The sequence below is a fragment of the Rutidosis leptorrhynchoides genome, chromosome 11 (assembly GCF_046630445.1).
Source record: "Rutidosis leptorrhynchoides isolate AG116_Rl617_1_P2 chromosome 11, CSIRO_AGI_Rlap_v1, whole genome shotgun sequence".
Taxonomy (NCBI): Eukaryota; Viridiplantae; Streptophyta; class Magnoliopsida; order Asterales; family Asteraceae; genus Rutidosis; species Rutidosis leptorrhynchoides.
The window spans coordinates 46,686,747-46,704,706 of record NC_092343.1 but is presented as its reverse complement, the minus strand read 5'-3'; the positions used below and the strand labels follow the sequence as shown (position 1 = coordinate 46,704,706).

At 34.0% G+C, this 17,960-nt stretch overlaps 2 protein-coding genes across 2 annotated transcripts in view; both read right to left on the bottom strand.

Moving 5' to 3' along the window:
- Window positions 1-2,323: 2,323 nt before the first annotated feature.
- LOC139876417 (large ribosomal subunit protein uL18-like) lies at window positions 2,324-5,122 on the bottom strand. Its single transcript, XM_071863729.1, has 9 exons — window positions 5,046-5,122; window positions 4,360-4,429; window positions 4,135-4,226; window positions 3,896-4,022; window positions 3,728-3,807; window positions 3,512-3,628; window positions 3,097-3,231; window positions 2,760-2,929; window positions 2,324-2,655 (listed from the first exon to the last, which is right to left on the bottom strand). Exons 1-9 carry the CDS (start codon window positions 5,046-5,048, stop codon window positions 2,535-2,537), a joined length of 915 nt encoding a protein of 304 aa, XP_071719830.1. The 5' UTR covers window positions 5,049-5,122; the 3' UTR covers window positions 2,324-2,534.
- A 926-nt stretch (window positions 5,123-6,048) lies between these two features.
- LOC139874530 (ent-kaurene synthase 1, chloroplastic-like) overlaps window positions 6,049-17,960 on the bottom strand; it is a 30,213-nt gene continuing 18,301 nt past the window's right edge. The window contains exons 13-14 of the mRNA XM_071861952.1: window positions 17,468-17,713; window positions 6,049-6,363 (exon numbers count right to left, since the gene is read on the bottom strand). Coding sequence (XP_071718053.1) covers window positions 6,049-6,363; window positions 17,468-17,713 — 561 coding nt within the window. The remainder of the gene's footprint in view (window positions 6,364-17,467; window positions 17,714-17,960) is intronic.

Below are 17,960 nucleotides of genomic sequence, written 5' to 3'. Positions count from 1 at the left end.
CTGGAGGAAATGTTGTCATGGTTGGGAGCACTCTTATATATCTACTTGGAACACTTCTAACATTAAGGGTCTTCCAAATCAACTCACACAGGATATTGTCATAAACTTTTTCCAAGTCTAAAAACGCATGTGTAAGTTCTTTTGTGTTTCCCTATACTTTTCCATAAGACTTCTAATAATGTGAATCGCCTCATTCGACGAGCGTCCTAGCATGAAACTGAATTGGTTCTCTGAAACCTTTGTCTCGCGTCGAAGCCTCGTCTTAATCATTTTCTCAAACGTTTCATGGTATGACTGAGTAACTTTATATCTCTATAGTTACTGCATATCATATATGTGCATCCCCTTGTTCTTGTAGATGAGAATAACATCATTGAGTCTCCATTCCATTGGCATCTTAGTGCTTCTAAACGTCGTGTTAAAAAGATTTGTCATCCATCTAACACCATCATCGCCTAGGCACCGCCACACATCTATAAGGAATCTGGTCCAGTCCTACTGTTGTGTTTCTCTTTTCGTGGAGCCGATCTAACTTCCCCTTGGTTGATTCTCGTGCAGATACGGTTGTTTTGATAGTGAAGTACCTCACGTAGTTCTCCGTTCCGCCCGGTTCTTTTCCCACCAAAAGAGATGAGAAATATTCTTCCCCTCTTTTTATAATATTGGCTCTCTCCCTATGCTTTGGCTAGCTTCATCTTTAATATATTTGATGCTATCTATATCTCTTCTTCTTCACTCCCTAGCATTGGCTAACCTGTAGATGTCATTTGCAACTTCTTTACAGTCTAGTTTCCTATATAATCTTCCTATGCTTTAGCGTTTGTAAGTGTTACGGCCTTATTTGATTCTCTTTTGTTTCTTTATATCTTTGTTGTACCCTAGTTCTATCTAGGGGCGTATTAGAGGATGAACGAGTATAGGCAGTCGAACAGGGCCCGAAATTTATAGATGGCCCTATATTTTAAAAAAGATCTGTTATATATGTATATATCTGTGTTTCACAAATATGATATTAAATATGATAGTTTACGTATAATGAGATAACGACTATTTAAGAATAAAACACTTTGTTATGGTTTTTGCGCACTTTTTATTTATGATGATAATCTTTAGTATTATTTTCTCCAAGTATATGTATTGAAAATTTTGAAGGTTACAAGGGGCCATTTTCAAATCTTGAACGGGGACTTATAAATTCATAAGACGGCCCTGGTTCTATTTACAAGCGTCCTCTCTCTAAAATTGATAAGCTCCCTAAACCTCGCTTGCTTTAATGCGCCTTTTGTTTGGACCTTGTTACTAAGCTACCACGTTGTCTAATACCCTTATGGGCTCTTGATGTCCCAACTTCCGCCCCTAAGGCCACCTCTTTGATGGTGAACGCTTCCACACAAAAAATCTGAGGTTTTGGAATTAAAACATGTTACTGATACTCGTAAACAAGAAGGGTCTAATGATTTCTTGAGACGAGAATGTGGAATTGAAGGCATTGACGTAGCTCAACCTCCGATGGATCAATTTAAAAAACAAGGATGCTTTGGCTGGTGCAAAAGAGAGATTTCTTCATGAAAGAAAACAAAAGCGTTGGTTAAATGATTGATGTCATACTACAGTTGAAAGGAAAATGTGATTTTATCGTGTTTAAATTTCTCACCTATTTTCTTTCTTTCGAAAAAGCGAATATATATAACAAACACAACTTTCATGAAAGAGAACAATCCAAAGGTAGAACCATTCAACCATACTCTACAACTGCCAACTAATTAAAGGCCGAAACAAACTTAACAAAAAGAACGTAAGCAAAATGAAAGAAGCAACCACTATGAAAATACAAAACACGAGAACACGAAGCACGCAAATTAAACCGACTAAAAGACCGCAAGACTAAGAACCCGATTAACCATCACCGCGGAATATTTTTTCCATACATCAGAGCAGATTTTTTCTACCTCACCACCAAATCCTTTGAAATCGGCTTGAGGAGCTTGTCGGTCACTTTATCGAAACGAACAACTTCACTCGATCGAGAAGAGAGGAGAGAATCCTCCAAATCAGGTCCCTAAAAAAATGACTTAGTATTCAAAACCGGTTTCAACTAAACCTTCAAAATCTACACCTTCAAACAGGCTCATCGCCACCTAAACCATCAGAAACATTCACACATTGCTCATCTGTTATATGCTTGAAAATAGAGTTCATTAATGTATTTACTGTATTTGGTTCTTTTAAAATATTTAGCTCTGTTCCTTTTGTCATGGACAAGTTTTAATATAAACCACTAGCAAGTTTCAAGTACTGATTAATATTGAAGCACTCATGGATAAAAAATAAAAAAGCAAGGTAGACTATATTTGAAGTCTTCAACAAAAACTACCATCATATCAAAAGAAAACAAAATCAAGTTCCAAACATCACATTCAACATTCCTCAAGATGCTAAAGATAGTTCTGGTATCAAATTCTTCTAAACAAAATAAAACAAACTGGAAGTCTTTTGAACCTAAACATGACAAAAATGAAAACATGCAACATTGCTCACTCGTCATCTTCGTCTGAATCATCATCATCATTGCCTCCCGCAGCAGCGTTCAATGCATTCAACCTCTCAATAAGCTTTTGCTTCCTTTCATCATATGTTAGCTTCTTGAGGTTGTACCTACAATATCAACCCCACAAACATAAGATTACCAAAAAAAAATCAACATTTAAAATTTGAAAATGTATTACATGACACACAGCATGAACATAATTAATATTTACCTCTTGTGCTCCTTAGGTGCCTTTTTCTCTGGTTTCTTAGGGTTCGGGTCAGCACGAATTGCAGCATGAACCTTTTTGTAAAGCTCTTCGAGGCTACCGGGTTCAACCCCAGCCTTAATGTAGTCAGAGAATTGAGACTGGTACTTCTCAGGTTCATCTTCCATTAGCATCTATCATTCAATAAAACTTATTAAACACACGACCCGTAATAACACAATATATAGTTCTCATACAGTACAACATGACCCAATTTTTGTAAAGATAACAAAAAGATTTAAACGTGACCATATATATAAACATGTTTCACCAAAAAATGTAGTTTAACAACAAAACTTACATTCATGTAGGCAGCAACGTGTCCACCATAAATGTACTTGCGGTGAACTTCAGCATCAAGACTCTTACCATCCTTGTTGTAACCAGCAAACCTTTTCTCACTGTGAGGAATGTCTAGTCCACCGTCTAAAGCTCCCTATATCATCGATGTAAAACAGGTTATCTCATTGACTGTTATTCTTAATTCTTAAACATATTAGAAGAAAACTAAATAGGAACAAAACAAAAAGTAACAACCTTTAACAAAAAATTCATCTTTAAATATATAAACTCCCAACATATAACTCAAAGATTGATGTTTCAAAATCTAGAATCTAGAATACTAATTAATAGAAACAAAAACAATGTGACAAACATCTTTTTGTCTCTATATGTATGTAAGTAAAAACAAAGTTAAAGGCCAAATATCTAAATACCTTTAGAGCACCAAAAACTCGGTTTCCAGTAGTGGTTCTAAGAAGACCAACATCAAGAAGAGCACGAAACGGCCTTCTGCTTTCGGCTGGCTCGACCGAGAAGTCTTCTCCCGTAGCCTGTAAAAAAAGTCCTTAAATCAGAAAAATGTAAAATTGTAAAACAAAAATAAATAAAAAAACAAAAACCATCATATTAAAATTGTTGGTTAACCATACCTCAACGTTTCCCTGGTACTCCTCGTCCATATCAAGCTTCTTCAACACTCGGCGAGCCAATAGAAGCCCAGTGCAATAAGCTAAATTCAAAAAAAAAAAAAACATAAGTTAAATAATAGTAATCGGTACAATATAAATTTATGAAACAAACTGATTTAAAAAATATACCTGCAGCATAGTTGGTGAGCCCAACTTTGAGACCATATTGGGGAAGCTCGTGAGCATAAGCTGATGCAAGAACCATATCACCAGCAATGGTTGCTGATATGACTTGTGCAACTATATCTTTGTTGGTCTAATAACATCATTAAAGTTAAAGTGTCCAAATATGTAATATCACAAAAAAGTCTTTTAATAATGTAGCATCATTTACTAAATAAAAAAAATGATGAACAATAAAAGGATACAAATCGCACAACATATCGGTACTTGGGTGTGTTGTACTTGTTCTTATCCTGGTTAATCAAACGGACCCTGGCACGGTAATCAGTCTTTCCCTCTGCATAAAAAAATCAAACAGATATTATGATTAAACATTACAATCACAAATAACACCATTGCAAAGAGATAACATAAGTCAGATTTACAAAAAAAAGGTGATAAAACGACATCTAGTAAAGAAAGGTACACACCTCTCCTCCTCTTGAATTTGACTTGAAACCTCTTGAAGTAAGATCTTGACTTCTGGGCTTTGACGAACACCTTCAAAAATAAAACAAATTATTATACAAAAACAAATAAAAAATAAGCAAACAATTAAAATATACTATTATGTCAATATTTAGTGAGCTTCTTTTTCATTAAATATCTAACCACACCAAATCAAAAAATCAATTAAGAATATTTTCTTAATAAATCAAATAAACAAAAAAAAAAAAAAAAAAAAAAAAAATTGAAACCAACACATATACTTTAAATGTAAATTTTCAGTATGCACACTAAAATAAAAATGGTGCTACAAAAAAGCAACTTTCATTCATATCAAGGGTTCATCAAGCAGTATTATAAAAAACAATTTATAACGTACTTTAAATTAATAATAAGCATCCAACAAAATCCACAAAAATATTCAGAATTAAAATACAGCTAACAGATTTCATATCCAAATTAGTAATTAGTAAAGTAATTAGCTACAGTATTAATTTAAACAAACATAGCCATCAAAATTTACACACAAACATAATCACTGCAAATGTAGAGTGTTGTAAAATTGAACGAAAGAACAATAAAATTAACAATCATTTCTCAAAAATATGTAATAATTAATTCAATAAACATAAATAGATTCATCTAGATTAACGTAAGCTCAGATCATTACCATCGCTAATCGCCTGTGAGCTGTGCTGGGTAGAGAGTAAGGAGACGGAGAATGTAAGTTTGCTCAAATAAGAAAAACCCTAGGGTTCAAAATGGGGCTTGTATATGGGCTTTTATGCTTTTCTTCATGACCAATGGGCCCATGGGCTTTTGGTTATCTGAAAGTCAAAACGATACTCTGCCCGGCCCAATTTAATTCTCAGTTTAATCTAATTTTAAATTTAACTTAAAATTTAATTTATATAAATTCAATTTTTTGTGTTTTTTTGTACAATCTTTTGGTAAAATTATTATTACGATGAATGAGATGCCATATGGATAAAAAGAATGATAATTAAATGGATTTTCCAACTTTAACTCAAGATGCATAAACTATAAGTATTTAGATAATGGTTACACGTTAATTTTAAAACGACGTTTGTTGAATTGTAAAACATTTTTATACACGTTCATGATAATCCTTAAATGTTGTTTAAAAAAATCAGAAATAGTTTTAAAAAATCATAAATATCCATATCTATCTAGGAGTAACCAAATAATAATAATAATAATAATAATAATAATAATAATAATAATAATAATAATAATAATAATAATAATAATAATAATAATAATAATAATAATAATAACTAGTAAACTTATTGAATCACATGAAATTGAATCACATGAAAGGAAATAAAATTTAAACTTTATTATTATTAATTATTATTATTATTATTATTATTATTATTATTATTATTATTATTATTATTATTATTATTATTATTGTTATTATATTATTATTAAAATATTATTATATTATTTTATTTTATTTTACAATTGTCAGCCAGTGATCACATAGTCTAATTCTCATTCTCAATATCTCAATATAAAATAAAATGCATTACTAAAATAATAATCGAAATTAACATTCAAAACCATCTTTTACACCAAGTGTAATCCTTGACACCACAGTAATGGTAAACTCTCTCATGCATGGAGATGATTACAAATATTCTTTGGTTTCATTCATACACCGAGTTAGAAACTGGTTTATATATAATTTCGTTCATGATATTATCAAGGATAGCACTACTTTCACTGAACGAATCAACTTCCGAGTATACAAAATTTGTCATATTGCACACCTTCCAAATTACATCTTTGATAGCTCTAGGAACAATACTATCTTTTTCTTTCGAAACTAACTTCAACAACTGTCTCTCCTCATTATTGATCAACATTTTAATCTCATCCATGACCTCTTCATTCTTAATCCCACTTATTGCATAATTCTTGCTCAGTGAAACAGCATTTAGTCGTCCTGCCTCCATGTCTCTCTGCATTAACAACACAAACTGTTAGTTAGTATGAGTAACATGTTTTAAATGGGGTTAAGTGTGCAGAAATGCAATAAATTCACTAAGGTATGATATTTTTTCGACCGTCGCTATCGGCATCACCCATAGAGGATTTAACTACCTTCGCGATCATATGCCACCCACACTCACGTTAATCTATAACACGTTTCTATACAACTTATTATGTAGTTTTAGTTGTTGGGTGATCAATAGTACCCAACACAAAAGGCATACCTTAGTTAAATGTATTTATATTTTTTATGCATATTAACCCCTTTAAATAGTTTAAGCTCATAAATTAAAGAATATTGAAATGTCCCGTTCTTATTGATTAAAAACGTTCCATATTAATTGATTTCGTTGCGAGGTTTTGACCTCTATATGAGACGTTTTTCAAAGACTGCATTCATTTTTAAACAAACCATAACCTTTATTTCATAAATAAAGGTTTAAAAAGCTTTACGTAGATTATCAAATAATGATAATCTAAAATATCCTGTTTACACACGACCATTACATAATGGTTTACAATACAAATATGTTACATCGAAATCAGTTTCTTGAATGCAGTTTTTACACAATATCATACAAACATGGACTCCAAATCTTGTCCTTATTTTAGTATGCAACAGCGGAAGCTCTTAATATTAACCTGAGAATAAACATGCTTTAAACGTCAACAAAAATGTTGGTGAGTTATAGGTTTAACCATAATTTTTGGATATAGTTTCATGTTCATAATAAAAATCATTTTCTCAGAATAACAACTTTTAAATCAAAGTTTATCATAGTTTTTAATTAACTAACCCAAAACAGCCCGCGGTGTTACTACGACGGCGTAAATCTGGTTTTACGGTGTTTTTCGTGTTTCCAGGTTTTAAATCATTAAGTTAGCATATCATATAGATATAGAACATGTGTTTAGTTGATTTTAAAAGTCAAGTTAGAAGGATTAACTTTTGTTTGCGAACAAGTTTAGAATTAACTAAACTATGTTCTAGTGATTACAAGTTTAAACCTTCGAATAAGATAGCTTTATATGTATGAATCGAATGATGTTATGAACATCATTACTACCTTAAGTTCCTTGGATAAACCTACTGGAAAAGAGAAAAATGGATCTAGCTTCAACGGATCCTTGGATGGCTCGAAGTTCTTGAAGCAGAATCATGACACGAAAACAAGTTCAAGTAAGATCATCACTTGAAATAAGATTGTTATAGTTATAGAAATTGAACCAAAGTTTGAATATGATTATTACCTTGTATTAGAATGATAACCTACTGTAAGAAACAAAGATTTCTTGAGGTTGGATGATCACCTTACAAGATTGGAAGTGAGCTAGCAAACTTGAAAGTATTCTTGATTTTATGTAACTAGAACTTGTAGAATATATGAAGAACACTTAGAACTTGAAGATAGAACTTGAGAGAGATCAATTAGATGAAGAAAATTGAAGAATGAAAGTGTTTGTAGGTGTTTTTGGTCGTTGGTGTATGGATTAGATATAAAGGATATGTAATTTTGTTTTCATGTAAATAAGTCATGAATGATTACTCATATTTTTGTAATCTTATGAGATATTTCATGCTAGTTGCCAAATGATGGTTCCCACATGTGTTAGGTGACTCACATGGGCTGCTAAGAGCTGATCATTGGAGTGTATATACCAATAGTACATACATCTAAAAGCTGTGTATTGTACGAGTACGAATACGGGTGCATACGAGTAGAATTGTTGATGAAACTGAACGAGGATGTAATTGTAAGCATTTTTGTTAAGTAGAAGTATTTTGATAAGTGTATTGAAGTCTTTCAAAAGTGTATAAATACATATTAAAACACTACATGTATATACATTTTAACTGAGTCGTTAAGTCATCGTTAGTCGTTACATGTAAGTGTTGTTTTGAAACCTTTAGGTTAACGATCTTGTTAAATGTTGTTAACCCAATGTTTATAATATCAAATGAGATTTTAAATTATTATATTATCATGATATTATCATGTATGAATATCTCTTAATATGATATATATACATTAAATGTCTTTACAACGATAATCGTTACATATATGTCTCGTTTAAAAATCATTAAGTTAGTAGTCTTGTTTTTACATATGTAGTTCATTGTTAATATACTTAATGATATGTTTACTTATCATAGTATCATGTTAACTATATATATATCCATATATATGTCATCATATAGTTTTTAAAAGTTTTAACGTTCGTGAATCACCGGTCAACTTGGGTGGTCAATTGTCTATATGAAACATATTTCAATTAATCAAGTCTTAACAAGTTTGATTGATTAACATGTTGGAAACATTTAATCATGTAAATATCAATCTCAATTAATATATATAAACATGGAAAAGTTCGGGTCACTACAGTACCTACCCGTTAAATAAATTTCGTCCCGAAATTTTAAGCTGTTGAAGGTGTTGACGAATCTTCTGGAAATAGATGCGGGTATTTCTTCTTCATCTGATCTTCACGCTCCCAGGTGAACTCGGGTCCTCTACGAGCATTCCATCGAACCTTAACAATTGGTATCTTGTTTTACTTAAGTCTTTTAACCTCACGATCCATTATTTCGACGGGTTCTTCGATGAATTGAAGTTTTTCGTTGATTTGGATTTCATCTAACGGAATAGTGAGATCTTCTTTAGCAAAACATTTCTTCAAATTCGAGACGTGAAAAGTGTTATGTACAGCCGCGAGTTGTTGAGGTAACTCAAGTCGGTAAGCTACTGGTCTGACACGATCAATAATCTTGAATGGTCCAATATACCTTGGATTTAATTTCCCTCGTTTACCAAATCGAATAACGCCTTTCCAAGGTGCAACTTTAAGCATGACCATCTCTCCAATTTCAAATTCTATATCTTTTATTTTAATGTCAGCGTAGCTCTTTTGTCGACTTTGGGCGGTTTTCAACCGTTGTTGAATTTGGATGATCTTCTCGGTAGTTTCTTGTATAATCTCCGGACCCGTAATCTGTCTATCCCCCACTTCACTCCAACAAATCGGAGACCTGCACTTTCTACTATAAAGTGCTTCAAACGGCGCCATCTCAATGCTTGAATGGTAGCTGTTGTTGTAGGAAAATTCTACTAACGGTAGATGTCGATCCCAACTGTTTCCGAAATCAATAACACATGCTCGTAGCATGTCTTCAAGCGTTTGTATCGTCTTTTCGCTCTGCCCATCAGTTTGTGGATGATAGGCAGTACTCATGTCTAGACGAGTTCCTAATGCTTGCTGTAATGTCTGCCAAAATCTTGAAATAAATCTGCCATCCCTATCAGAGATAATAGAGATTGGTATTCCATGTCTGGAGACGACTTCCTTCAAATACAGTCGTGCTAACTTCTCCATCTTGTCATCTTCTCTTATTGGCAGGAAGTGTGCTGATTTGGTGAGACGATCAACTATTACCCAAATAGTATCAAAACTACTTGCAGTCCTTGGCAATTTAGTGATGAAATCCATGGTAATGTTTTCCCATTTCCATTCTGGGATTTCGGGTTGTTGAAGTAGACCTGATGGTTTCTGATGCTCAGCTTTGACCTTAGAACACGTCAAACATTCTCCTACGTATTTAGCAACATCGGCTTTCATACCCGGCCACCAAAAATGTTTCTTGAGATCCTTGTACATCTTCCCCGTTCCAGGATGTATTGAGTATCTGGTTTTATGAGCTTCTCTAAGTACCATTTCTCTCATATCTCCAAATTTTGGTACCCAAATCCTTTCAGCCCTATACCGGGTTCCGTCTTCCCGAATATTATGATGCTTCTCCGATCCCTTGGGTATTTCATCCTTTAAATTTTCCTCTTTTAAAACTCCTTGTTGCGTCTCCTTTATTTGAGTAGTAAGGTTATTATGAATCATTATATTCATAGATTTTACTCGAATGGGTTCTCTGTCCTTCCTGCTCAAGGCATCGGCTACCACATTTGCCTTTCCAGGGTGGTAACGAATCTCAAAGTCGTAATCATTCAACAATTCAATCCACCTACGCTGCCTCATATTCAGTTGTTTCTGATTAAATATGTGTTGAAGACTTTTGTGGTCAGTATATATAATACTTTTGACCCCATATAAGTAGTGCCTCCAAGTCTTTAATGCAAAAACAACCGCGCCTAATTCCAAATCATGCGTCGTATAATTTTGTTCGTGAATCTTCAATTGTCTAGACGCATAAGCAATCACCTTCGTTCGTTGCATTAATACACAACCGAGACCTTGCTTTGATGCGTCACAATAAATCACAAAATCATCATTCCCTTCAGGCAATGACAATATAGGTGCCGTAGTTAGCTTTTTCTTCAATAACTGAAACGTTTCTCTTGTTCATCATTCCATTCAAATTTCTTCCCTTTATGCGTTAATGCAGTCAAGGGTTTTGCTATTCTGAAAAAGTCTTGGATGAACCTTCTGTAATAACCAGCTAGTCCTAAAAACTGGCGTATGTGTTTCGGAGTTTTCGGGGTTTTCCACTTTTCAACAGTTTCTATCTTTGCCGGATCCACCTTAATACCTTCTTTGTTCACTATGTGACCGAGGAATTGAACTTCTTCCAACCAAAATGCACACTTTGAAAACTTAGCGTACAATTCTTCCTTCCTCAATACTTCTAACACCTTTCTCAAATGTTCACCGTGTTCTTGGTCATTCTTTGAGTAAATAAGTATGTCATCAATGAAAACAATGACAAACTTGTCAAGGTATGGTCCACACACTCGGTTCATAAGGTCCATGAACACAGCTGGTGCATTAGTTAAACCAAATGGCATGACCATAAACTCGTAATGACCGTAACGTGTTTTGAAAGCAGTCTTTGGAATATCATCTTCTTTCACCCGCATTTGATGATACCCGGAATGTAAGTCAATCTTTGAATAAACAGACGAGCCTTGTAGTTGATCAAATAAGTCGTCAATTCTCGGTAGTGGGTAGCGGTTCTTGATGGTAAGTTTGTTCAACTCTCGGTAGTCGATACACAACCTGAATGTACCATCTTTCTTCTTGACAAACAAAACAGGAGCTCCCCACGGTGATGTGCTTGGTCGAATGAAACCACGCTCTAAAAGTTCTTGTAATTGGCTTTGCAGTTCTTTCATCTCGCTGGGTGCGAGTCTGTAAGGAGCACGAGCTATTGGTGCAGCTTCTGGTACAAGATCTATTTGAAATTCAACGGATCGATGTAGGGGTAATCCCGGTAATTCTTTCGAAAATACATCGGGAAATTCTTTTGCAATGGGAACATCATTGATGCTCTTTTCTTCAGTTTGTACTTTCTCGACGTGTGCTAGAACAGCATAGCAACCTTTTCTTATTAGTTTTTGTGCCTTCAAATTACTAATAAGATGTAGCTTCGTGTTGCCCTTTTCTCCGTACACCATTAAGGGTTTTCCTTTTTCTCGTATAATGCGAATTGCATTTTTGTAACAAACGATCTCTGCTTTCACTTCTTTCAACCAGTCCATACCGATTATCACATCAAAACTCCCTAACTCTACTGGTATCAAATCATTCTTAAATGTTTCGCTAACCAGTTTAATTTCTCAATTCCGACATATATTATCTGCTGAAATTAATTTACCATTTGCTAATTCGAGTAAAAATTTACTATCCAAAGGCGTCAATGGACAACTTAATTTAGCACAAAAATCTCTACTCATATAGCTTCTATCCGTACCCGAATCAAATAAAACGTAAGCAGATTTATTGTCAATAAGAAACGTACCCGTAACAAGCTCCGGGTCTTCTTGTGCCTCTGCCGCATTAATATTGAAAACTCTTCCGCGGCCTTGTCCATTCGTGTTCTCCTGGTTCGGGCAATTTCTAATAATGTGGCCCGGTTTTCCACATTTATAACAAACTACATTGGCATAACTTTCTCCGACACTACTTGCTCCGCCATTACTCGTTCCGAAACCATTTGTTCCTTTCGTTCTATTAACCCCTGGTCCGTAGACCTCACACTTCGCCGCGCTATGACCATTTCTTTTACACTTGTTGCAAAATTTGGTGCAGAACCCTGAGTGATACTTTTCACACCTTTGGCATAGCTGCTTCTGATTGTTGTTGTTGTTGCGGTTATTATTGTTGTTGGGATGATTGTTGTAGTTGTTGTTGTTGTTGTTGTTGTTGTTGTTGTTGTTGTTGTTGGGCCTTTTGTTGTAGTTGCGATTGATGTTGCGATTGTTGGGATAATTGTTGCGATTATTGTTGTTGTTGTATTGGTGATTATTATCACCGTTTTCCTCCCACTTTTTTTTGACTTGCTTCACATTGGCCTCTTCAGCAGTCTGTTCTTTAATTCTTTCTTCAATCTGGTTCACTAGTTTGTGAGCCATTCTACATGCCTGTTGTATGGAGGCGGGCTCGTGTGAACTTATATCTTCTTGGATTCTTTCCGGTAATCCTTTCACAAACGCGTCGATCTTCTCTTCCTCATCTTCGAATGCTCCCGGACACAATAGGCACAATTCTGTGAATCGTCTTTCGTACGTGGTAATATCAAATCCTTGGGTTCGTAACCCTCTAAGTTCTGTATTGAGCTTATTGACCTCGGTTCTGGGACGGTACTTCTCGTTCATCAAGTGCTTGAATGCTGACCACGGTATTGCGTACGCATCGTCTTGTCCCACTTGCTCTAGATAGGTATTCCACCATGTTAACGCAGAACCTGTGAAGGTATGCGTAGCGTACTTTACTTTGTCCTCTTCAGTACACTTACTTATGGCAAACACCGATTCGACCTTCTCGGTCCACCGTTTCAATCTGATCGGTCCTTCGGTTCCATCAAATTCCAAAGGTTTGCAGGCAGTGAATTCTTTGTAGGTGCATCCTACACGATTTTCTGTACTGCTAGATCCAAGGTTATTGTTGGTATGTAGCGCAGCCTGTACTGCGGCTATGTTTGAAGCTAGAAAAGTACGGAATTCCTCTTCATTCATATTCACGGTGTGTCGAGTAGTCGGTGCCATTTCCTTCAAAATTGTCAAATGGAACAAGTTAATCATACAGAATATTAAGAGTAGTTAATAGTATTTCGTAGCATAATATGAACTCATTTATAAAAGCTTTTTCTTCATATTAGCATTTTATAAGTTTAAATTCGGGTAGTACCTACCCGTTAAGTTCATACTTAGTAGCTAATATACAATTCAACTACTACAATTCTATATGAAAAACTGATTATAATAATATTTCGCGTTCAAACTTTTATACAATATTTTACAAACTTACAATACCGCTTATTTTACATAAAGCATGAAATATAGCACACAATAACTTTGATACAAGATAGTTGTGAAGATAATTCTAGCTAGTACACAAGTCGTTCAGCAAAGGCAATAAAGACACGTAATTCATACGTCCAGAAACAAGTCATGCATTCTGGTTTTACTAGGACTACTTCCCATCCTTGGTCTTGTGGAACATAACCGTTATGGCCGTTGATAAGACAGCGTGTTGTAACGTCGTCAAAGGGACGAGGGTTACGTAATGTCCAACAGTCCCGTAACAATCTAAAAACCTCATTTCTTACCCCAATTACCGACTCCGTCACTTGTGGGAACGTTTTGTTTAATAGTTGTAGCCCGATGTTCTTGTTCTCACTTTGGTGAGAAGCGAACATTACTAATCCGTAAGCATAACATGCTTCTTTATGTTGCATGTTAGCCGCTTTTTCTAAATCACGAAGTCCAATATTCGGATATATTGAGTCAAAATAATTTCTTAACCCATTGCGTAAAATAGCATTTGGGTTCCCCGCAATATATGCGTCAAAGTAAACACATCGTAACTTATGGATTTCCTAATGTGATATCCCCCATCTTTCGAACGAAAGCCTTTTATAAACCAAGGCATTCTTGGAACGTTCTTCGAATGTCTTACAAACTGATCTCGCCTTAAATAGTTGTGCCGAAGAATTCTGACCGACTCTAGACAAGATTTCATCAATCATGTCTCCGGGTAGGTCTCTTAAAATATTGGGTTGTCTATCCATTTTGTGTTTTTATACTGTAAAATAGACAAGAGTTAGATTCATAAAAAAAATACTTATTAATACAAGCAATTTTTACATATATCATAAAGCATAAGCACACTATATTACTTATATTACACCACACGAATACAACTATCTTATTCCGACTCGCTTGTTTCTTCTTCTTCGGTTTTGGTTCGTTTTGCCAAGTTTCTAGGGATATATGATGTTCCCCTAATACGAGCCGTCATTATCCACATTGGTTTAGAAAAACCTGGTGGTTTAGAGGTTCCCGGGTCATTGTTACAACTTAAGGACTTCGGGGGTTGACGATACATATAAAGTTCATCGGGGTTGGAATTAGATTTCTCTATTTTTATGCCCTTTCCCTTATTATTTTCTTTTGCCTTTTTAAATTCAGTTGGGGTAATTTCTATAACATCATCGGAATTCTCGTCGGAATCCGATTCATCGGAGAATTGGTAATCCTCCCAATATTTAGCTTCCTTGGCGGAAACACCATTGACCATAATTAACCTTGGTCGGTTGGTTGAGGATTTTCTTTTACTTAACCGTTTTATTATTTCCCCCACCGGTTCTATTTCTTCATCCGGTTCCGATTCTTCTTCCGGTTCCGATTCTTCTTCCGGTTCCGACTCTTCTTCCGGTTCCTCTTCGGGAACTTGTGAATCAGTCCACGAATCATTCCAATTTACATTTGACTCTTCATTATTATTAGGTGAGTCAATGGGACTTGTTCTAGAGGTAGACATCTATCACATAATATCAAACTCGTTAAGAGATTAATATATCACATAATATTCACATGTTAAAAATATATAGTTTCCAACAAAATTTGTTAAGCAATCATTTTTCAAGTAAACACGGTCGAAGTCCAGACTCACTAATGCATCCTAACAAACTCGATAAGACACACTAATGCAAAATTCTGGTTCTCTAAGACCAACGCTCGGATACCAACTGAAATGTCCCGTTCTTATTGATTAAAAACGTTCCATATTAATTTATTTCGTTGCGAGGTTTTGACCTCTATATGAGACGTTTTTCAAAGACTGCATTCATTTTTAAACAAACCATAACCTTTATTTCATAAATAAAGGTTTAAAAAGCTTTACGTAGATTATCAAATAATGATAATCTAAAATATCCTGTTTACACACGACCATTACATAATGGTTTACAATACAAATATGTTACATCGAAATCAGTTCCTTGAATGCAGTTTTTACACAATATCATACAAACATGGACTCCAAATCTTGTCCTTATTTTAGTATGCAACAGCGGAAGCTCTTAATATTAACCTGAGAATAAACATGCTTTAAACGTCAACAAAAATGTTGGTGAGTTATAGGTTTAACCATAATTTTTGGATATAGTTTCATGTTCATAATAAAAATCATTTTCTCAGAATAACAACTTTTAAATCAAAGTTTATCATAGTTTTTAATTAACTAACCCAAAACAGCCCGCGGTGTTACTACGACGGCGTAAATCCGGTTTTACGGTGTTTTTCGTGTTTCCAGGTTTTAAATCATTAAGTTAGCATATCATATAGATATAGAACATGTGTTTAGTTGATTTTAAAAGTCAAGTTAGAAGGATTAACTTTTGTTTGCGAACAAGTTTAGAATTAACTAAACTATGTTCTAGTGATTACAAGTTTAAACCTTCGAATAAAATAGCTTTATATGTATGAATCGAATGATGTTATGAACATCATTACTACCTTAAGTTCCTTGGATAAACCTACTGGAAAAGAGAAAAATGGATCTAGCTTCAACGGATCCTTGGATGGCTCGAAGTTCTTGAAGCAGAATCATGACACGAAAACAAGTTCAAGTAAGATCATCACTTGAAATAAGATTGTTATAGTTATAGAAATTGAACCAAAGTTTGAATATGATTATTACCTTGTATTAGAATGATAACCTACTGTAAGAAACAAAGATTTCTTGAGGTTGGATGATCACCTTACAAGATTGTAAGTGAGCTAGCAAACTTGAAAGTATTCTTGATTTTATGTAACTAGAACTTGTAGAATATATGAAGAACACTTAGAACTTGAAGATAGAACTTGAGAGAGATCAATTAGATGAAGAAAATTGAAGAATGAAAGTGTTTGTAGGTGTTTTTGGTCGTTGGTGTATGGATTAGATATAAAGGATATGTAATTTTGTTTTCATGTAAATAAGTCATGAATGATTACTCATATTTTTGTAATCTTATGAGATATTTCATGCTAGTTGCCAAATGATGGTTCCCACATGTGTTAGGTGACTCACATGGGCTGCTAAGAGCTGATCATTGGAGTGTATATACCAATAGTACATACATCTAAAAGCTGTGTATTGTACGAGTACGAATACGGGTGCATACGAGTAGAATTGTTGATGAAACTGAACGAGGATGTAATTGTAAGCATTTTTGTTAAGTAGAAGTATTTTGATAAGTGTATTGAAGTCTTTCAAAAGTGTATAAATACATATTAAAACACTACATGTATATACATTTTAACTGAGTCGTTAAGTCATCGTTAGTCGTTACATGTAAGTGTTGTTTTGAAACCTTTAGGTTAACGATCTTGTTAAATGTTGTTAACCCAATGTTTATAATATCAAATGAGATTTTAAATTATTATATTATCATGATATTATCATGTATGAATATCTCTTAATATGATATATATATACATTAAATGTCTTTACAACGATAATCGTTACATATATGTCTCGTTTAAAAATCATTAAGTTAGTAGTCTTGTTTTTACATATGTAGTTCATTGTTAATATACTTAATGATATGTTTACTTATCATAGTATCATGTTAACTATATATATATCCATATATATGTAATCATATAGTTTTTAAAAGTTTTAACGTTCGTGAATCACCGGTCAATTTGGGTGGTCAATTGTCTATATGAAACATATTTCAATTAATCAAGTCTTAACAAGTTTAATTGATTAACATGTTGGAAACATTTAATCATGTAAATATCAATCTCAATTAATATATATAAACATGGAAAAGTTCGGGTCAGTACAAATATATACCTTGAGACTTCTAATATCATTTATAAATCGTCCATGAGTGCCAAGTAGCTCAATATATTTGTGATATTCATTACTTTGAACAATCTCTTCTGACAATTTTGGCCCGAGTAAGTAGAGAGCAGGGAATACCGTTAGACCCGCACCAACCGATATATAAGCTTTTTCAATGTATTCCTCCATTGTTGGCACCCAACTATCTCGCGCCCATATAGTTTCCGTTAACATACAATTCACCGTATCATACAACTGGAATTATTAATTAATTAATTAAGAACATAATGAATACCATTTTAATTTAATAATATTCGTCAAGGGTCACTGAAATGAGGACTATACAACAAGTCAACAATACTAGATAACCAAGCTAAAATTTGTTATAGTTTAAACCTGTGGGCAGTGGCGATTCTAAAATTATAACTCAATGGGGTCCTGAAATTTTTTTTCATTTGCAATTATATTAGATTGATATTTTAGTGATAGTTTATCTTTAAAA

Excerpts from the sequence above, each read along its gene's own strand:
- LOC139876417 (XM_071863729.1), bottom strand. Across the intron at positions 3,808-3,895 it reads GCTCACCAACTATGCTGCAG|CTTATTGCACTGGGCTTCTA; the intron begins GTATATTTTTTA and ends TTTTGAATTTAG. Across the intron at positions 3,232-3,511 it reads GAGTTTTTGGTGCTCTAAAG|GGAGCTTTAGACGGTGGACT; the intron begins GTATTTAGATAT and ends TCGATGATATAG.